The 23665-nt window shown below is 32.7% G+C and overlaps 1 protein-coding gene across 2 annotated transcripts; it reads right to left on the bottom strand.

Annotated features, from left to right (window-relative positions):
* Window positions 1-7454: 7454 nt before the first annotated feature.
* LOC127698903 (paired box protein Pax-1-like) lies at window positions 7455-23250 on the bottom strand. 2 transcript variants are annotated; one of them, XM_052202637.1, is made up of 3 exons: window positions 23003-23250; window positions 21269-22116; window positions 7455-7779 (listed from the first exon to the last, which is right to left on the bottom strand). In XM_052202637.1, the coding sequence occupies exons 1-2, from the start codon at window positions 23034-23036 to the stop codon at window positions 21293-21295; spliced, it is 858 nt and encodes a 285-aa protein (XP_052058597.1). In that variant the 5' UTR covers window positions 23037-23250; the 3' UTR covers window positions 7455-7779; window positions 21269-21292. The 2 variants fall into 2 exon arrangements, with proteins under 2 accessions (XP_052058597.1, XP_052058596.1); XM_052202636.1 differs by lacking the exon at window positions 7455-7779 and having other exon boundaries at window positions 21221-22116.
* Between the last annotated feature and the right edge of the window lie 415 nt (window positions 23251-23665).

Here is a 23665-nt window from a genome sequence, read left to right as displayed (position 1 = left end):
GAAAGGTATATATATTTCCAGATAAACAAATGTACATCGATGTGTTATATGCATGTCTTACTTCAGAAGACAAATTTGACATTATGCATTTGGTGCTTCACCTCGGCAATCCTGTTTTCTAGTTCAGTCCATGAGTTTAGAAAAAAGAGATGTGTTATGATTCCAATGAAAAAACTATCCAACAGAGTCCAAATTACCTGGAAGTAAGTAACTATATGTCACCGTATGGCCTTCAACATTGAGCAAAACCCATACTAGTTATAAAAGGTCAGGAGATAACAAAGTGTAAATCAATCACAAAAAGAAAACCAACGGCCTGCTACATGTTAAAAACAATTCAAGAAGAGCAAATATGACAGACAGTAACCAACGACAACCACCAAATTACATGCTCCTGACTTTGGACAGGCACATACAAGATATGGCGGCAGTAAACATGTGCGTGAGTGTTCAACACTCTCCCTAACGTAGGACAGTTTTGTTACAGCAATGCATAAGAATTAACGAAAAAATCAATAGGAATTGACTTAATACCTTTTTTAGCAAACAATGATTTATAAGTTTAAGTATAAAAGAGAGGCGAAAAATACCAAAGGGACATTCAAACCCATAAGTCGAAAAATAAACTGACAACGCCATGTTTAAAAAAGAAAAGACTAACAGACAAACAACATTACATAAAACACAACATAGAAAACTAAAGACTGGGCAACACGAACCCCAACAAAAACTGGGGGTGATCTCAAGTAATCGGGTTAGGGTAAGCAGATCATGCTCCACATGTGGCATGTTGCTTATGTAAGTACAAACACGGTGATAAGTCTAATTCGGTAGGTCCCATTCTGGGAAAGGGGACGGAATTGAAGTTACGACAATTGGAACATATCCGTCGTCATCTGTGAAACATATATTTAATAACCGTCAACCAACTCGTGACGACGTCTGAAAAATTTACGAAGGGATTATTTCATTTCACCACTTGGAACTCTTCCTTGTGAGCAGTAACCCTCTATCAAGGAACGATACGACGGAGTTCCTACGAAGCCGTTTGCAATGCGGTACACCAGACTGTGCTAGGATTGCGTTCCGGTAGTACCTGATCATACCGAATATAGCGATTTTTTTTATAAGACGGGACTGTCACATGAAACGGTTTTCTAACGGATATCTTCCGTCAGCGTCAGTTTACTGTCTGTTCACAGTCTGATCTCTGTCGGGTCGCATTCGGCAGAATCGGGACGCTGTCGGGACATATTCGGTCGTTTTTTATTTTGTGAAAGATACAAATCGAATTAGAATCGGATTGAGAACGGGATAATTGGGAAAAATTCGGCTGGAAACGGCTGAATTTGGACGCTTCCTGAACAATATCTGATTTTTGTCGTGATTAAATAAACGTTTTTACAAATTTTAATTAAAGTTTGAATTTCCCCCCGCGATTCACCGGATCTTGATCAGACTTTTGACAAATTTTAATCGGGAGTGGTCCTTTCAAGGACGGCAGTAAAAATCGTGAACGTGTGACCCAAGCTTAACTGTATCTGTTGTATCCTTTATCCTTAAGTTTGATGGGATAGATGCGTTCAACGTAATCACCAAATTTTAAATTTGTAAGTGAGAGAACATCATCTATATAGCGGAAAGTGAAGTTAAAGGATACTGCCGACTTAAAAAGAAGTTCCTGTATAAAGGAACAAGTCGGCAAGAAGAGGAGTATAGTTGGTTTCCATTATTTGTTGAAAACACGTCCTCCAAACGTAACAAATATGTACATATAGATTCCACCAATGCAACAAGTGTATTACGATATTTCTCCACTCTAGACAGTTAAATTTTGATATTTAAAGCGCGAGGCTTGCCGAGCTTTTTAAATAAGTAAAATTTAACTGTCTAGAGTGGAGAAATATCGTAATACACGAGTTATAGCGGTGGAATCTGTTTCTCTGATGATATTTTTATCCTTCCTTTTCAAAGATTTTGTAGAAAGTTGTGTTCTTTATATGTGACGCCATCAGGCATAGTCGCCTTTTTTCGTGACGTCACAATAGGAAATTCAGAAAAAACTAAGGAAAATTTGACGTCATAAATAAATTTCGACCAATCATTTGCCGAGAACAGATATTTCACTAGTGAGGAGAAATATTTTTCTCACACCGATCAAGAAATGTGAAAATAGCACAAAAATTAGAGAAAAGCATCTTCATAATGTCAGTTTCAGAGAATTTTTTGTTTGAATCGGAGTGATTATTTTACAAAGTACGATTTATATCTCCCTAAGACAAGATACTTGTATCTACGTTGGCCATTCTTTTTTTTATGAAACAAAGTAGTACCAACTCTTTCAATTTGTCTTTTAGTTTGGAATTGGGAATACTTGCATGCGTAAAGGGTAGAAAAGTCCAATGTTTTAATACTATTGCAAGACGAAAGAGTCTTAGATTGTATGTACTCTAAAAGATCTTTGAATTTTTTTAGTATCCACATCTGGTTCACGCCACCTCTAGAATAGGTAGTTTCATAATAACTTTGAAGACCGGTTGTGATTGTTGATAACATTGAAGTTAATATTTTATAAAGAGGTTCCGTGGAGCACTTGGAAAACCCAGCAATATAACGTTGTTTGTACGGACACTTATGTAGTTTATCCAATACAGTGAAGGAAGATCCAGTTCTTCATCTTTGGTTGTAATTTCAAAGGAACATAGAACAGACCTATGATTATCCAGGATTTTCTACTTGGTAAGTGTCGTGGGGGTATATGTTGAGTATCCAAACGCTTGTCAATACCTTATTCATTTATCAATAGGTTTATGTAATGTGATTTAAAAACGATGTTGTTTGGGCGTTATCTGCGGGACAACAACATATTTGTTATGGAGGTAGGGCAGGTGTTTTGCAACATTTGTGGGTTTAAAGATTGATGTAGCATGGGTATTCATAGACCCATTCAGTGTTTTAACGATCTCACATCCTTAATCCATTCGGAGAGAGTATCTACATCTTCTTTCTCGCGTTTAACCCATTGCCTATCATATAATCCTCGACTGAATCCATCAGTATTTTGAAGTTTCCAATTGATGGATCACGATATTTCGGGCTTTTGGATAGCACATTTCGGAGAGAAGTATTATTGACAATGTTTCAAGTGAGGTCACCAGTAATAACGCGGGTAGTCGGATTATATGTGAATAGAGAACTAGCACAGGTGCAATCAGGAGGTTTTAGACTTGAAATCGTCAATATTGAGATCCTGCAACACACGTTTGTAATTGAAAATTTTAGTTGCATTTGGTTTGGTATAGGTACAGACTGATCTTTAAAATATGGAGGAATTTCGAGTGCACTGGTTTATAATAAAGGATATTGCCCAAGTTGATGGCATCGAACCCTTTGTTGGCAAAGGAAAGTTTTAGAAAAGGATATTTTCTCCTTTTCATCTTTTCCAATGCGAACTGGTTTGAAAAGTCTGTAACTGGCAATATCCGAGATGATAGCTGTAAGTTTGTATTGGTTTGAATGGGGGTTTGTAACAGTGGTTTCCAAACATAAGTTGTACAGAGAATGAAGTTTTGAAAGGGATAATGAATAAAGCTTCGTCGTGCGAATGTGATGACTATCTAAGGGCTTTTGTATAAATGGCAGCAGGTCATTAATAGAGACTTTATGGAGAGTAGGTGATGTATAATGACGATGACCATGACTGCGTCTACGTCGAGTTGAAAATGTTCATCACATAATGTGTTTTGTGTACTGTTGTTTTTTGTTTTTGTTTGTTTGTTTGCTATGGAGTTGTCACTTTTTATTCGACTTACGGTTTTTGTTTGTCCCCCTTGATAATTCTCTGTCTTTTTAAATTTTTTTATATGTCCCCTCTGTCTATATATAATTTTCTTTTTTTTGATAAAATTGTGTCCCCGAAAGTATCGTAATATGTAATTAGAGTATGGAGAATTCGTTTTTCCTTCAGTTATTGATTTATGTTGCAATTATGTTAGAATACTATATTTGAATTGTAGCAAAATATAAATGTATTAGACTAAGCACTTCTTGCAAAACAGGAGAAAGGCTTTGTCAGATCGCTTTTCTTCCTGTTTCTAAAGCTTGTTAAGATTAATTTAATAGATTTTGACAACGTACGCTATAATTGTATAAATTATATTTCTAGTAATGGATTTCTGATATTATTGTCAATGTTTTCCCCAGAATGGAAAGGGTTGACAACATTTGAGAAGCATTCATTTTGTTTCACTTTAAAAAAAATGCAAACAAAAAGGAAAATCTTTAAGTTTGTAATCCAAAGTATTTTTAACATTAAGTGTAAGAAGGGGGTGCCAATTATTATTAAAGTCCACCCTACGTTTAAGAGTGGAGGAACAATAAACATATTTACGTTTTTCAATGATTTATTACCTTCTCGATAATTATGGAAGTGAAAGAATCACACTTAGATAAATTTCAAATTACACGAACCTCTAAGTTATTCCATTTTTATCTTTTAACATCCATAACGGGAGGTCAAAGAGCATACTCTCAGAGATAACATACGTTTGAAGATTTTACCAATTTCACCGTCAAGACACGAAACAAAACAAATACTTGATGAATTGTCTTGTTGTTAAAATGAAATTATTCGAGATAAATATTAAAGGTAACAGATCAGATAATTCTAATTAACTGACATGGGTGACCGAAATGATCAAAGCCTTCGGAACCCACTTTTCACACCTGACAATATCTCCGTTTCAGTATATTACCTCTCAAGTTTCACTTTAATCTGACAGGTAAACTTTTCAACGCCTTTTGTTTTAGTATTGTTGCTTTCATTATCAATTATGCTAATTTTCGTTTTGTCATCACTGTTGTGGGAATCTTGGACTAAAGGTATTTTCTAATTGAGGTTGTTTATGTATTCGCACTTTTGTTAACATCCATGACACCGTAAAAGGACTGACATGAACTTTAATACCCTATTTTGTCTTATCAGTGAGATAACTAGTTTATGCTGTCGCATAATTTTAATTTGTATTTTTCATATATAGTCCAATGAAGTAAAGGATTTACCAACACCGATACACTTAAAACAGAGGCGAAAGATACCAAAGGGATATTCAAGCTCATAAGTCGAAAAATAAACTGAAAATGCCATGGCAAAAAAATGAAATACAACAATCAACGGTACACAAAACACCAAATAGAAAACTAAAGATGAAGCAAGACGAACCCTACCAAAAAAAACAAAAAAAAAACACGGGTGATCTCAGGTGCTCCTCATGTGATTTAAGTTGCGGTACATTTGCACAAAAATACGAAGCTATCTGCTGTCATTGACATTGTATTTTCTTATTTAGTCTGTCCTTTGGAAAAGATCCATGTTTTATGTACTTATATGAGTCAATAAACCCATGAAATGCTTGCAAATATTTGTTTGTTTGCATTCTTCTCTATTTTGTTTTGTTTTGCTCAGATTTTCTATCTTCAATAGAAAAGCTTTTTCTAGTCGTTTTTACTTATATATGATGATTTTGTATATATGTTTGAATATCTAAACATAAAACTTAGTTTCATTTATTGGAACTTCTAATCGCTGTTATAATGACAATACTTTTTTTCAAAGTTTAGCTGGATTAAGTTTAAATTACACAAAATTTAATGATGCAGTTAAAAGTCTGCTATGATTTTGAGATTGACAAATGTAGATTGTATTCTTTGTTCCTTATTCTCAAGAAACGGTGGAACAATTTGAAAATAAGATGTGGTATGATTGCCAATGAGACAACTCTCCACCATGGTCCAAATGACGTAAAAGGTTAAAAACTTTGATGCTAAACAAGTTTGTTTTACCATAGTTGATGTTCCCTCGAGCCACATGTATTGGAGGTCTTTATGGTATCTTTCAATCAACTACTGGCAATATATATGTATTCAATGTAACGTCAAGACAAGAAGTGAAAAGTAGAACCACACATTAACTTTCAATGTCATTTTAAAATGTGGTATACAATTTTTTTTTTACCTGACAAAATGATTTATAAGAACCAGATACGTCAACTACCAACAAGTACTAGAAAACTTTTGTTACATGCATGCAAGTATTGGACTTTTGCTATGCAAAATGTTCTGATCTGTTGTACGGTCAATAATGGAATTTCAATGGTATTTTTAGATTCAGTGCTTAAACACTGAATATTCCGAAAGATTGTACCAACTTTGTCTTGGGTATAAAATCCAGAGTGTTTCGAAAAATTCAAAAATTTATAAACAATAAACTTGGTGATAAATTAGAGGTCGAAATTTCATTTGTTGTATAATAATTATCAGAACAGAAAGTACACCTGGGTGTAACAGATTCTTGTAAGCGAAGCATGGCCAGAGGATCTGTATTTTGATCAGATTGATTGAACTTTAATCTGACAAGATTGTAAGATAAGAACCAGATCCGAACTCCCAACAAATTCTACAAAAATGGTGTTATGTAATACTGTTCTATTGCTATGTATACAAACTGTTCTGATCTGTAATCGGATCATCAATGAAATTTAGATATTTCTAAATCAACTGTAAAATTCGCTGACAAGGATGTTTTATTTGAACCAGATCCGTCAACTCCCAAACAAAGATTAGAAAAGGATATATCATGCAATGCAATATTTTATAATTTTGTTTTGTATACACCATGTTTTTGTTTTGTGTTTTGGCTTTAAATCCTAATTCAAAAAGCCATGCATATCCGTCCAGAGAACATAGAATTATTTGCAAAATCACATTCTTTATTCAGTTTTTGATTACCTAAATATAGAATCATGTAAATATTTACCTCAGATCTGCCCTTGATATTTTGTTATAAGTATGTTTCATTGTTTTATACATCACGCCATTGTGTTATTGTGCTATAGTCATGTTTTGTATTCCTTTTTTTGCTTATGTGCTTTGCCTATAGAGTGTCTATATGCCCTTTTGTTTTTCTTTGTTGAAATAACTATTTGTTCTTTTAAAGTGATTAAGATTATAACACAAAGTTGACTGCTGTACCCCTATTTTGACATTTTTACCTATTATGTATGGTTTTTTTATCACACATTGTTGTCAATACAATGGAATTCTATACGACTGTCATACAAGCGAGAGGTTTAGCTAGCTATAAAGCCAGGTTTAATCCACTATTTTCTACATTCGTAAATGCCTGTTTATATAACGTCAGGAATATGACAGTTGTTTTCCATTCGTTTGATGTGTTTGAGCTTTTGATTTTGCCAGTTTATAAAGGACTTTCCGTTTTTAATTTTCATTGGAGTTCGGTATTTTTTTTATTTTACTCTTTTTTCTATAGTGTTCTTCCTTTCCAGGAAAAGGGAATAAAATAACAAATAAATACAAGTATACATGCAACGGAATGGATTTATTGAAATTCGAAATTTTATAAAAGGGTTGGAATTTCGACAAAAAGTAAAACAATATCAGTCATACAAATTTTATTCTTAAAGTTTTCAAACTCCATACTCTATTGGTGTGTCTGCACACGGTACAACGTGCTGACAAAAACTTTAATATGATAACCAAAATAGCAAACTTAACAGTGATGTCTCGGTGTTTTTTATTTGTGTATTGTTGTTGTCGTGAATTTTGGTCTTTCGGTCTGGTTTTTGTTTGCTTAACAGAGAGATCTGCACGGATGCTTGTTTTGAATTCTGATTTTCTCTAGTAGCCTTCCCTTCTCACTCGAATATTCCACAGAAAAAGATACCATGTCACCTGGTTCTGGAATCAATTTCATCAGGTATGCTGCAATTAAAGTGTTTTAAAAATGAAATATACTTCATAAGAATATGGAACAGCCTAAATCGACGTACTTAACTTGGGAGTTTAGTTTATCTAACGATACGTTTGAATTGAAATGGGTCTTCAAAATTATACAAGTACCAAAGCATTGGTTTCTGGGGAGAAAGTACAGCTAGGAACAAAGAGTTCACCAGAATTGGTACCGACAAGTTCGTTGTAATATGTATGGGTACAATTTTCAGTTTGCGCGTATCTAAATGTCGGTATACGATCATTAGGTGAGCAGATGTTAAAAGTTTGGGAAAACAATTAAAAAATGGTTTGCAGAGACTAAAGGATCTAAGCTGAACAGTCAAAACAGGTAAACTTTGCCTGAGGAAGTTTTATACTGGTCCCCTAGTTCCCTGTCCTTTGGCTCTTGTTGACTCAGATACCCGTATGTTGCAAGGGAGAAAACCAGCCTTGAGAAAGTTTTAGAACTTAGAAATAAGTGTAACATTACACGAAATTGCAGAAAATCATGTAGAAAATGGTAAAGGTTCGCAATTTTTATGACCAGACCTTTTCGTGCTATTTTAATTTTTCGTTTTTCTTGTCCCGTCTTTTAATCTTTCATTAAAAAGATAAATTTAATGTTCGATGAGTTCGGTAAACAGATGACTATTTGACCATAGCATTCAAGTTACAGGCGCTGGTAGTTTCGCGACATGTAGTATGTTAACACAATTTTCTTACAAACACGTCTCTTCATCTGCCATTTCTCAGAATTGTCAAAAGTGGTTTCTCGAGATGTCTTTGGCAAGTTTCAAAGAGAATACTCCTAGTGATACACAGTGTATATATAATACCAGTTTATATTTATATCTGGAAGAATGACCCTTTTCATGACCTGCAATTATCATCTCGCTGCAGTGTATAGATACTACACCGTCTCTTTTATTCATGTATTGACATTATTAATGTTTTTGTCTTTGTCGGTAAACACATTTATCTGTATATTTTACATCTATCGTGTAAATAAATTGACCTTTGCATCTACTTAAAGGTAAATAAACAAAAATAACGACTTCGGTTGAAATTGTAAACTATCTTTTGTTTCTAATTAATTTGTAATTAGGATACGGTGTGTCGACGTTTGCGTATACCGTAAAAATACCAAAATATATTGCATATCAGAAACCACCACTTCGTTTCAGCTAATTGTAATGGCAAATTCGTTTTGTTATTTTCTGCACTTAATTAGCGTCTAATTTACAATATTATTATTAAAGGTGTCCTTGCTCAAAATGATTTGATTTGCCAAAACTAAAGGTACAAAAAATTAAATGTCAATTGTTTTAACACTCGAAAGTAATTTTACTTATGATATATAACGCTTATATATATATATATATACTAGTATATTTTAAGTAGCGTTCTTTTTTTAAGAAACCTGTATTTTTTTAATTATATTTTTTCTTAACATTGAGAAGAGCCAAGTTATGATTTTTTGGGGGTAAACACCTCATTCCCTAGTCCGACGTCTGACGTCTTGCGGTCCCAACAAGCCATTAAAAGACCGACAGACGTCTGAGCAATCTCTTTCTCTATTCCTCCTATTTGTATTCGATCAACGTGAAAAGGGTACAAAAAAAACGCACAATGAACATCAGTTCAGAAAGCAAAAAAAAATGAAAAAGCACAACTACATGAATACATATTTTATGTGCATGTCAAATAATGCTGATATATATAGATACCGAAAACAATCTCCCTATATACTACGTAATCTGTTGATCGATAAATTATGCTTTCATACACTCTTAAAGTTTTCTTGAAGAGTGACGACCACTTAAAAAGTTTTCAAATACATCTGGTCTTGTTTTGGCATTGTTGTAGTAGTGATTGATGGCTGCTAATACCAATTTATGTTCAGTACTCTGTAGCATCACTTATTCTTCATTATTTTATCGATTTACATCGCACCTTTTCAATGAGTTTCGTAGCTTCCGGACGTAAAACTAAGGCCATCTGGTGGAGCCACATATCTTTTACTATATACCATAAGCCCACACAAGTTATCTGCATGATATTGGGTTGCATATTGGAATACTATGTTGGCAGTTTCTACTATTTATCATCGCTTATATGAACTGCAATCAAAAAGCTGTGAGCTATTGAACGTGAAATGGACACTGGGAAATTGCTTGTAATTTGTCAGATAAAAGTTATCGAATGCACAAGTTCAATTAGTTTGTTTTAAGATGTTTTCGTAACATATGTACCAAAACAATAATTTCGGTTAACTTGTAATTTTATATTTACAAATAAAATACGAAAACATTCCTCGTAACAAGAACGTAGAAAGTCATTTAGTTGAAAGTAAAATGATAAACGCTTTGTCATTAGTTTAAAAGGACAGACGAAAAGGGAAGAAATCTAACCAAAATCCTTCAATACGGAGAATTTGTCAGTCAGTTCAAACTTTTAGGAAAAACACCAAAGATGACAAAACAAGCAATAGTATTGATATATTTTTTGTACACAACGATTGTTTCCAACGATACATGTCTTGACTTTTGGTCTTCATTTGTTAGTCGTATATTCCATAGTATAATCAAGAAACAAACGGAGCTTGGTTCGGTCGCTGTAACTAGGTCTATTGACGAAGAACGATGATAGTCTTTTTGTGTGGTAATTTTCTATAAGTTTTATGACTAAAAACACATTTTAACAATTCATTTTGTCTTATAATCATTTTCAAATTAACCCATCATGTTAATCTTGTTTTTGGTCATTCTATTGTCATTTAAAAAAATCTTTCTTCTTAACTTGTGGAAAATTCGTAGAACTTTGCACATTTGGTATCCCCTTTTAAACCTATGCAATTAATTGTTTCTATTTTGGTAATTTTTTGTTCGAGAAACAGGCTTCGAATATGCGTTCAATGACACTGGTACGGTTCCAATATCCTGTTAGAATATTTCTGCATGTCTTCTTCTTAGAGTTTCAGTACAAACAGCTTCAATTTAAATACCTTTTGATTAAGTATAGTCGTATATATAAACGAAGAACAAGAAAAAATTGAAAGGGGCATACGAATATTAGAAACAATGATCACTATACTTCCCGCTGAAATATGCATGTTAAAACCTTTTACCAATGTTTCCATATACAAATATTTGGTTAAGAAGTTTGGCTGTACCTATAGAGTTCTTATTAAAACGGGATACCACATCTTATTTTTTACGGTGATGTTGTTTATAAAGCCCGTAAATTTAGATGCGATCCATGTAAACTACTAGTAATTGAGTCTTGAAAAAACTTATTCTTAGAGGTTATCAATTTAACACAGTAAACTGTAGTAAAATATTATATTGTTTTTATTGGTACTAACATTGATTTTGTTTTTGAAAGATTAAAACATAACTCAATATATATTGCTATATATGTACATTTATTAGAACTTATTATCCAACATCTTGTCGATACTGCCTTCATATATTTTGGCACTGCACAAGGTCATGCGTTTCTCAGACTATTTATTACGTCTTTACACTAAATCTGTTGGGTGTGTACTGATTGATACTCTAACCTGGGAGAAAATGATTTATTTATTAGTTGTAATTGGCTTTGAACTAGTTTTCAGTATATGCGAGTACTCTTATTTCGGTGCTTAATGTCTATTAGTTATTTGTTTTGGTGCCTCGTACCGATCATTTGAGTTCAGCTAATTGCAAATGATTTGTACGGTTTGTTCTTATGTTGTGTTGTTACACCACTGTCCCAGATTAGGGAAGGGTTGAGCGCTCACAAAGATGTTTAATCTCGCCACATTCTTTATTTGCTTTTCCCAAGTCAGGAGTCTGTAATTAAGTGGTTGTCGTTGGTTCATGTCTGTCATATTTGTTTTGTTGTGAATTAGGCCATTACTTTTCTCGTTTGAATTGTTTCACATTTTTCATGTGGGGGCCTGTTATGGCCAACTATACAGTATGGATTTTTCTCATTGTTGAAGGTTGTGCGGTGGCCTATAATTGCTTACATCCACGTCATTTGTACTCTGGTGGATAGTTGTCTCATTAGCAATCATACCACATCTCCTTATTTTATATATTATGCAATTGTGCATAGCGAGCTATGTACACATGTACATATATCAACTTAATAATCAAGCTTCACTTTATCCGCTAAATATTAAACTGATAATTTCAAGTAATTTTTTGCTTAAATTCAGGAAAAAAACCATTTCCATTAATGATTTTTTTTTAATAGATTAAGTGTAATAAAGAAAATTGATAGAAAATAATAATTGGTCCATGTGCTTGTCTTCTTTTAGATACAGGCATTTGTAAACCCAGAATGTTTTGCAGGAAACGGATCTCTTTTGAGTTTTTCATAAGAAATGTACAGGATGAAATGGATGTTAAACTAAATAAATATGCAATAAGAAATAGTAAGAAAATCTTGTGTCAGAAGAGTATTCAACAGAGAGGCGGAAGATACTAAAGAGATATTCAAACTCACAAGTCAAAAACAGGCTAACAACGCCATGACAAAACATGAAAAAGGACCAAAAGACAAACTCAGTCCGAAAACCACAACATAGAAACATAAAGAATGAGCAAAACGAACTCCTACAAATACTGCGGTAATTTCAGGTTCTCTGGGAGGGTAAGCAGATCCTGCTCCACATATGGCACACTAAAGTGTGACACTTAAAAATTGAATTCTAATTTTTATAATTTAAGAAAAGTAAGGGTTGTCGGAAAAATTATTTTCGGAAAAAGTCGAATTGAGTACTAAATGATAAATTATAATGATAAAACCGAGCGACAAACATTTAAAAAAAAATTTACAGAGCTAAGCAGCAAGAAATAAGCCCAACGATGTTGTTACAAGTTTTTACGATGATTAGAAAAAGTACTTTAGAAAAAAAAACATAAACAGATGTAGTTTTTCTGGAGATGGCTTTAATCCATAATTAAGATAAGATAATGCGATACTTGCAGGTGTAAAAATTGCATCATACTATTTTCCTTGTCTTGAATTTTCTAAACAGATATATTATTAAGTAAGACTCTTCCTGTCAATGTTACCTCCCGCTGAATCGGATGTTTGTTACCGTCACGTGGTTACCGTTACATACATCTGCTACATGATTATTATAAACCATTTTGGTCACTTTATCACATTTATTAGATGCATTTCATAATTAGATTTGGTAAATTTTTGATAGATAGTAGACTATTGAAGGGAAAAAATGGTAAACAAATGATTTGAGACGGTCATTCTTATTGGGCTTCGTAAATTACCTGTATATCACCCTTGATTTTTAGATACGGATATGGTGTGTAATATTCAAAATACGGATGCCAGGAGTTACCAAAAAATATTGGACAGCACAACAGAAAGCACCTGAAAAAAAAGTAACAAACAAAGACAAACACCAACGAACAACATGATGATCCTAATAGACTGACTTTGTACAGACACAATGTTTGTTGGGATAAACAAGTGTTACGTGCGCACAAATTCCCCCTTTTGTCTATCTAGACCATATGTCGTAAAAGTAAAAGACACAATAAAAAAAAAACCTTACACAGTGCAGCTATTAACAAGATGACTATAACTTATAAACAAGTAACGAAAAGATGACACATAACTTAAACAAGGAACGAAAAGATGACACATAACTTGGAAACCAACTTGTCAAAATATATCGCTATTACAGCATTCTAGTGTTCAATCATTTACAGTGTTGCGTTTGTCGGACCGTTTACGATTTGATTAAAATCTTTCATAATGACATGCTTTATGCTTTCATCAAGTAAAATATCTCTAGTGGTTCGGTCCGTAAGATACAAGAGAAAATACCACATACCACCCGATCGAAGCATCATCCAACCTTATTACATAACTCCTGTTTCTTCGTCAACAAAAATCTGAAAGCAAGTGTTACACGTAGGTTTAGCGTTGCCGTTGATTTAATCGGAAAGCAAGCGTTCTGAATATATATCGTGTACAGGAAGCTAGCTTAAGCATTAACCATCGGAAACTTCTTCAGATTAATCTTAACATAGAAAACATATGAAACCTATATATAGTCTTTTTTCTTCCAGCTTTGTGATATTTCTTATAAGTTTTTTATTTACTCGAACGTCAATAAATTCGACGTCGGCTGCATGTTGCCAACTTGCATAGCAGAAGATTCTCACCCTCGATTAAGGGCCTTTCCTGTCATTTAAGATTTAAACGTTTTGTCAGACTGTTTCTAATATTTGATCCTTCTTCTTTACACGATCTATATTATATCATTCGCTAAATCAGAGAGGTAAATAGATTGCTAGTTATTGTGTTGATTGAAAATGAAAATTATATCATTACCCTGTAATATAACATATTAAGGTAGCTAGTATTTTTTACAAATCACATGTCTCCGAATAATCCTCTAATAGAGACTTCATAAAACCTCTAAAAAGTGTTGTTTCTAAGTTTTCGTTTCTTGAGCAGCAGTATCAAATCGCCGGATGTAGCTTATTTTGGCTACTATCTAGTAGTAGAGAGCACATTTTGACCCTGCTTTTAAAGTTATGTGTCGTTTATTTTCTTGTTAAAATTAGTAGTCGTTCTGTCGATAGCTGCACTGTGCAGGTTTTTATTGTGTGTTTTAATATTACGAAATACGGTCTAAATTGGTGATGAGGAGGTTGATGCACACTTAAAACTGGTTAAACCACATCACATTGTGTGCATATACCAAGTCTTGCTATCAGAACTGTTCATGTGTGCTGTTTGTTGTTGTTCGTCTGTTTGTTTTCGGAGGAGTCACTGCAAGTTGTTGATGTGGTCTGTTGTGCTATACAGTTTTTTTTTGGTAATTCTTGTTATCCTTTTTATGTATTATGTTTTTCTTTTTCGTGCAATAGATATAGGAAGATGTGGTATGAGTGCCAATGAGACAATTCTCCATCCAAGTTACAATTTATAAAAGTAAACCATTATAGGTCAAGGTACGGCCTTCAATTCGGAGCATTGGCTCACACCGAACAGCAAGCTATAAAGGGCCCCAAAAAATTACTAGTGTAAAACCATTCAAACGAAAAACCAACGGTCTAATCTATATAAAAACGAGAAACGAGAAACAGGTATGAACTACATAAACAGACGACAACTACTGTAATCAGATTTCTGACTTAGGACAAGTGCAAACATTTGCAGCGGGATTAAACGTTATCCTTTCCTCAATGGAATTTTTTTTTGCATACTTGATTTGCATAGGATTTTTCAATAAAATGCTGAAAATATGCTTTAAAGTATTAATGCATTGCCAAAATCAAATATTTCATCAAATAAATTTAAGTCAGATATTCTTATGAATATCCTTTTCATATTGGATACAAATTTTATTAAATCTGATGCAGACATTTTGTAGTCAAAGCGTTTCAATTGAGGTACTACACAGGCGTCAAAAGGCGTCATTATGGAGGAAAGGGTTAATAGTACCAAACCTTTTCCCTTTCTGAAATAATAGTATAACGATTGTATAATGATTGCAATTCTTTTATATCTTAATGGTTGTGTAGCTTTTTGGTTTTGGGCATGGTCTAGTTAGTAAAAGACCCCAACCCCTACCACTTGACGACTAGTTTTTGTATTGTCTTGAAAAATGGGACTGTCATGGAGCTTTATCGTGGCTGAAGAAATTAAGTGGCGTCTAACACAAAATAGAATGAAATCCGTCATTTTCATTATTACCAAATGGTTTATTGCTAGTATCAGCTGGCTTTAAGTGCCCATGGAAGTTGTCGGTACTCAGTCTTCAAATGATATGTAAGATGTTTGTGATATTTGAACCCCATAAGGTACGCCTCCATCGGTCGAAAGTAAGCATAAGCGTTTTGTGTGTACAGTCGAACCTCGTTGTGTCGAACTCGGTTGTGTCGAAAACTCGGATAAGTCGAAGTAATTTCTTGGTCCCGGTAAAATTCCCGTTTGATCAATGCATAATTACCTCTGATGAGTTGAACTCCGTTGATTCGAATACTCGGTTAAGTCGAGTAAATTTTATAGTCCTGTCGATGTAAAATTAATGTAAATTGACCCCGATGACTCGAAGTTCGAAAGTAAGAATTTTCAAAAGATGAAGACCTAATGATAAAAATTCAAATCGGATGTATTTCTTATGTAACCTAATCATTTTTAAAAGAGATTAAAGCTGAGTTAACATACTTGTTTGTATAACAGTTAAAATGTCATGTATATGGTGACCGGTAATTAACACCTTTGTTGATCGTTCAAGCGGAATGTTAAAGTGTTGAACATTTTTCACATCAGATAAAAACGAAACGAATTTAAATGACCCAAGCCGAGATTAAATGAATCGTTAGATTTAAAACTCATTAATTACAATAAATAAAAGGATTAGGACAATTATGATAAATTCATGATCATTTAATGTAAAGCAGAGGACCTCTGACTTATCAGAGACCGTTCAGAACTTAATTCGCTCCTCGAGTGATTTCATAATTTATAGTGACTGACCTTTGTAAATATTTGTGTAGACTATTGATTTTATTTGTGCATGTACTTGTGTGTTTAATTATTATGAATTACCAAAAATGGCGATTGAATACAAAATCATAAAGTGTCATATCGAAAAAAGGCACACTGTTCATTGTATCTAGTTTACACAAATCTCATACCGTATTTCATGCATTCCAAATTTATGACGACACACTCGACCTCGGATGAGTCGAACCTCGGATGTGTCGAATACTTTGGTCCGGTCCCTTCGACTTCGACACAACGAGGTTTGACTGTATTTGAACTTTTCGTCTTTTTGCATTGAGTGTATTTTAATAAACACAATAGTTTGCAACAAAAAAAATAATCTTTCCATGAAGCTTTTTTTTTTTACCTTATAACTTTACTATTTTAGAAGCAAGTTTGATGTCTTTGCTTCAAATTTTTAAATTATTTTGTTTAAACAAGTTTCTTATATGCTAATTACGAAGAAAAAGTCATTTGCATATACAAATAGAATAAAAGTCCTACATTACTTTCGTAAACTTTAAATAAATGTCGGGATTCAAAACGTGTTACGGAAACCAACTTGGTTTAAAAAAAGGAATGTGGGTATTTATGTCAATGATACAGCAAAACATTAAAAGAAAAAAGAAAAAAAAAACATCTGCAGGTCAACATACGGTCTTCCTCAATATACAGGTGAAAGGGTGGCGGAATATTCCAAAGGGATACTATATCAATAAATTGTGACTATACAATAAATTCAATTTCTAAATCATCCCGAATCTAAAAACAAATTGTGAATAAATTAAACAGACTTTTAAAGATCTGAAATCAACATCAAATTCTTCGAACATTCTTAATAAATATATTAAGTCCAAAATAAAGGAGCACACCCCCTCCCTCCCCCCAAAGCACTGAGTAATATTCTACTGCATTCACACACCCAAAACTGGCAAAAATACAGGAGCATACACCTAACACACGCCGATACATTTTACTGTATCCACACAAGTATGTATTGTGCAAATAAGACACATACACTCTAGACAATACAAAACAACATCAGAAGACAACTATTTAATAAAGTACAGAGTACTAAGGATCTTTAATCTACTCGACTGCATTGCTGTAGTGATTTACTTTTATTAATTGATTTTTAGTGTGTGACTATCCCATTTGGCAGTTACAAATCTCTACAGCGCTATATAATCTCTTTTAATGCATGTCCTTATGTGTCTGAAGTTTCCGAACTTGTTGAAGAGTTTTTTTTTATAGCTAAAATATATTCTTGTCGCATTTTGTATGAAAAGAGGCGTTGCTATAGAGTCGCCAGTTTCAAATATTAGTCATTGCTACTGTGGTGCTGTTTAGAAAGGGAGTAGCCGTTTTTCACAAAATACTATGATTCACTGAATACAATTTTTATAAATTTATTAAAATGGAGATAAAGAACAGCAACAAAAGTGCTGTTTCATGAGACTATATTCTTGTATTTATCGACCCCGTACTTATCCTTGTACTGATTCATCTCATTATATTGTTCTTTCTTTATTTCGGCTATTATGTTTAACTCTGTGGAATTAAGTTGTTTTTTTTAATTTATTTTCATATGTTTTTTAATATTAAAATTATGAATTACCAAAGACAAAATCTTAACATAATGATATTAAACGATACAAAAATAGGAACCTTTTGTCTTGGACTTGATAATTGAACAAAATTCAAGACTCATTCACAAGAAAAAAAAGCCTTTGACCTATAATTGTTTACTTTTTACACATTGTGATTTGGATGGATAGTTGTCTCATTGGCACTCATACCACATCTTCTTATTTATATTTGTGACGACCAAATATCCAAACAATATAAATGTCATGTCATATTTTTTGGGGTGGGTATTAAAACTGATTTGACTTTTCAAACAGCATGAATGACGACTGAAATGTTGAACTTATCTATTTTCTACATTGGAATTATATCCATGTAGAAATTTGCTTTGCATTGTTTTGGCGCTGACGAAAGTCATGTTGCTGTGGAGACTGTTGGCGTTGCTGTATGAAATCTATTTAGAAGTTATTAAAAGAGAAAGATAGATCTAAAAAGAGAAAATTATACAGGGAGGAGAATTTTGATTAAAAAAAGATGCTTCTACTGTGGTTAGGCACTGTTTCCTTTGTATTAATTTTACAACCTAAGTAATTTTTATAGACTTTGTATCTATAATTCAAATTATAGTGATACAAGTTCGTGTGTGTAAACAACATAAAGTCATAGCTGTAAACATTTAAACAAATGCTAAATGCTCAAAGCTGACAAAAATTATTTTATTTTGACATTTAAACAAATGCTAGATGCTCAAAGCTGGCAAAAACTGTTCATAATGGCAGAGTTTTTGGTAAATTTTAGTTAGTATTTCCAAAATAATCAGGAAGGACAGTTAAACCAAACAGTTATCTGTTAAAAGTGTTTTCATGTTCTGAATGTCCTACAAACTCACTTGAAAATGAATATCGTTATATGAGGGTCTGGATGGGAGATTCTTCATTTCTTTATTCTTTAACTTTAAGAATATTTTGTGTCCAATATTCTCTTTTCTTTATATTTTAACACCCCATTACTCTGTATTCTGTATTTTTTGGCTTATTTCATAAAAATAAGGAGATGTGGTATGAATGCCAATAAGACAACTATCCACCAAAGTTCAAATAAAGTACATGGGTGTTAGCAATTATAGGCAACAGTAAGGCCTTCAATAATGAGAAAAACCATCGTATATAGTCGGCTATTAGAGCCCCGACATGAAAAATATGAAACAATTCAATTAAGAAAACTAACGGCCTTATTTATAACAAAACAATTTACGAAAAACAAATATGACAGACAACCACTGAACTAAAGGCTCCTGACTTGGGACCGGCACATAAAGAATGTGGCGGGGTCAAACATGTTTGCGAGCGTTTAACCCTCCCCTAACCTGGGACAGTGGTGTAACAGCACAACTTAAGAACAAACTGTAAAAATCAGTTGAAAAGGCTTAACTCATCAGATCGATACAAAGAAAAAACATCAAACAAAAACACAGACTGGACGTGGCAAGGTATATATCCATCCATCATCCCTAACAACAAAAAGATACTAAGTACAGATCTGAGAGTTACTCTCAGTTACTGACAGCTAGTTCAAAACCAATAACAACTAATAAAAAATCATGTATCTAAGACTAAAATATCAATCAGTACACATCCAACATCCAATGGATTTAGTAAAAAGACGTCATTAATGGAGAAAAAGATGACCTTGTGTAATGCCGAAATATAGATATCGACAGATTGTAGTACCGTGAAAGTACATATGTGTAATATTTAGTATGGTTTTAAGTTCCTGATAACAAATTCAATATTCATTTCAATAAAACAATATTCAAAGATTCAATAACAGTGTTGAATAGGTAACCGTTTTTGTTTAATGTGTTATCCCTTTATTCTGCACTTTCTCTTATGATTCTGTAAACCCCGTCCAGAGCCTCTTATATAAAATCTGCATGAACCAGCTTTAACTGTAATGACGAATTTATGAGATTTGAATATATTGAATGCATATAAGAAAAACTGTTATTATATATCTTATTTAGACTTTTTGTATTAACATTAAAGTAAATAGGTTCCTTTAACTTTCACTGACACTGTGAATGAAATAAACAATGCAAAAAGTGGCCATAACTTTTTCAAAATAAATTTTATAAAAACTGTTTCATTTTTGCTTTATTTTATATATATTTTAAGAAGTCAATTTTTATTTGGTCGAGATTTATTAATGGGAAAGTATAGAAATTGCACAAAACAATAATATCTTAATAAGCATAATGCTAGTTTTAATAAGTAATATGCTATAAAAGTATTCATAATTCAAGTTTTTTATTTGACGTATTGTCGGTTGATATAAGTGAATGTTTACAAATTTTAGAGGCGTGAATTTCATGACACTTCCGGTAAAAAAATTTCGCATAATACCATTATAATTATGATCTAAACATGCATAAATTACAAATATGTTCATGTGACACTTAGTTGTACGTTAATTTCTCAAGCATGTAATTTCCTTTTCACAATCATTTATCTAATTAATTTTATTAGCTTTCAGTGTCTTATTATAAAAGTATTTTTATAATAAAATTGTACGGCTTCATGTGCATGAACATTATCTAAAATAGTTATTTTAAAACATTTGAATTTCACATAAATATTATTCGTTTTCTGCATGTACTCAAAATTTATATTCTTATTGTTACTAACTTTGATCTTTACAACGCTGAAGACTCTGAATAGAAAATTAATAAATTTAATATTGTACAAAACAATTTTATTGATATTGCGGTATAGAATAAAGTATCAATATTTGGGTAAGAAAATTCAAAAGTAATATTTTCTGTTTTTTACAAACGCATTATTTAATCTCGAAAATGTCATGTGAAATCAAAAATGAAAAAAAAAAGAAAAAAAAAAGGACGTTTTAATAGATCCAAGATTTTTCTCTCTCGTTCCATTAACAAATATACTTTAAAAAATATCTTGCAACTACTTTGTGTTCACGCAATGATATTTGAACTTTTTATTTGTGTACGTGTGATAATTTATATAAATAAATTCCTCTGTTAATCTTCATATTTTTTTTTCAAATATGCAACAAAAGTGCAAATTTATCTAAAATAATTTATATTCTTCTTACGAAATACGTTCAAATGTTATCATGAAATTGGAGGCTATTTTCTCTTCAGGTTATCATTTTAATACATTAAGTTGATAAACGATAATCTCTGAAATAAAACGAGTGTTGATTTTCAGACTGAAAATAAAAATATATTTATATTTTGAATAGTAGTTCAAATAGGACACTGCAATTCAAATTCCTCAAAATAAAATAACCAAAAACAAAGGAAGTTCATATGGCACATTATTTTACTATCTAAAATCAACAAACTTACACTTTTTTCATATCTCATAAATTGTTAACTTTGTAAATACATCGGTGACATGGTTGTTGGTTTCATTCCATAATAATTCATATTCATATTATAATTTTGTCCTAATGATGTCATCATTTGATTATCAGGTGGCATTACTTGTGGCATCTGTTGTGGCACTGGTGGCCTAAAGCCCAGAATGTCATTGACGGAATGTGAAGATGCAGCCCAAGCCCGCATCATACACGGCGTGACACAACTAGCGGCATTTTGTTGTTGTTTATTTGTTGCAAAATGTCCAATCGTATGTGGTTGATTTTGCATTTGTGGTGGTGGAACTTGTGGCATGGAGGGTGCTGGACAAGAATACGGATAAAATTGATTGTATATTGGAGCGGGAGCTGAGCATGCCACCGGTTGTGGCGGTTTGTTTTCATATTGCTGCGGTTGTCCGGGACTACCAGAAGTGTTTCCAATTTTATTCCTCAATATTCTACTGATGGAACTTACAGATGGAACGTTATATTTGTCACAAACTCCGTCTGCTAATAATTTGTCTCGTATTTCCCAAGCAAATATTCCAGGGTCTCTTTCTTTATAGATTTTGATATGTTTGACTACATTTGGAGTTGTCACCCTTGGTTTGCTCCCTCCTATTGCTCCTGGAAGTATGGAACCAGTTTCATTATATCTAGCTAGTATTTTACTAACACATCCATGAGAAACACGCAATTGTCTACTTATATCACACGGACGGACTCCAAGTTGAGCAAGCTCCACAATTCTTAGTCTTATTGCATTTGGGAGAGGTCTACCGTTGACAAATACTCCCCCTAATTGGTTCACTTCACCAAAGGTAGATGACTGCTCTGAAATCAAAATACTATATTTATTTTAATCAATTTAAAGAAATAGAAACAATGTAATCTCTATAATGGATGCACAAACTAAACAAAATACATTTTTACAAATTGCAAGAAATATATATGTCAGAAAATTATGCCTAACTCTGTTTACCGGATTTTTTTGGGTATCTATTTCAAATTATATACTTGTTTTAACAATTCTGTATGTCTAATAAATAACCCTTATCAGAACGAGTAATCGTGTATTTCACCCCCAAAGTATGTAATTCTGATATGTAATATCTTTGATAATGCGAAGAAAAATGGCAAATGATATCGCCATCAAAATAACTGGACGTGATGAAGGATACATTTCCCGTCACATTCAATTAAGGTCCACAGTATCTTGATTTTGTGGCCCCAGAGGGGATACGAAGTCCTCATAATAATCTCCAATAGCCTTTGGTCAATCGTTCAAAACTTGATATAAAATTTAAGGCCACTTGTTCCCATCAATATACAGTTGATAATCTGTCTGATCACCATAACTTTTCTTTCACGGCACATTTACACGTTCATTTGAACCGTAAAACAATAAAATCTTTCTTTTATCCTTAATGAATTTTCAATTGTTAAACGAACGATTTTACATTTGATCCTTCGTCGTTATTAATCATAATGTAAAACGTCCACGTTCGAATGTTATTTGACATTTGATTTGTTTATTTTCTTTTTTAGAATTGAACATGATGCACCTCTATCGCCATCTATGTGTACTGGTATTTCTGTACCATCTAAAAACAACTTGTTATTAAAGTAATTAATTAATTAAGAAGTATCAATTTACATATATATATATATACATATTCATAAAAAGTTGAATAGCCTAAATAATAAATAATAAACTTACCCATATTTAATGGATGCGACAATAACTCAAGCATCAAAACTGCTCGCTTTAATCTTTCGTTAAAAGTCTTTTCTTGTCCAAAACTTCTCAAGGGCTAATAGAACAAGGTAATCTCGAAATTTATCGACTTAAAACGTTCATTTTTAAAAGTTTAAAACGTCTCACAGTAAATCAAGTGTCTGCAGTTTTGTATGTCACTAGTTGCATTACTGTGACTTTTAGGTCTGTTGAAAATTGGCCATGGGCCGGCGCAAACTTCAAATAACATCATAAGTTTACGGTGATTGGTCGCTACTTGTTTTAGTGTCAATCATGCTAATCTTAAGTTCCTCCTACGGATCACTGAAAATAGTTCCGAGCTAATGAAAATCTACTACAGCTTTACCAGCGAATAACAGCAGGTCTTTGCTCTCGTCCATATATTAATATATTTATGTTCAAATGAATAAAATTGTACAAATTAATTAATTTATGGATTGTCAGAATTCCATCCCCAATGAATTTTAGTCAATAGAAACGTTATATACTTTCATTATCAATAAATCATGATTTCTCGATTAAACTTACTATATCTGTTTGAAATAAGAAATTAAGAAAAGAAATCAAATTTTTAATTGAAAATCATATGACAGACTTTGCATAAGGTGAAGAATCCTTTTTGCA

The sequence above is a fragment of the Mytilus californianus genome, unplaced genomic scaffold, assembly GCF_021869535.1.
Source record: "Mytilus californianus isolate M0D057914Y unplaced genomic scaffold, xbMytCali1.0.p SCAF_4, whole genome shotgun sequence".
Lineage (NCBI taxonomy): Eukaryota > Metazoa > Mollusca > Bivalvia > Mytilida > Mytilidae > Mytilus > Mytilus californianus.
Note: the sequence above shows the minus strand (reverse complement) of the source record. Positions and strands in the feature narration are given on the sequence as shown.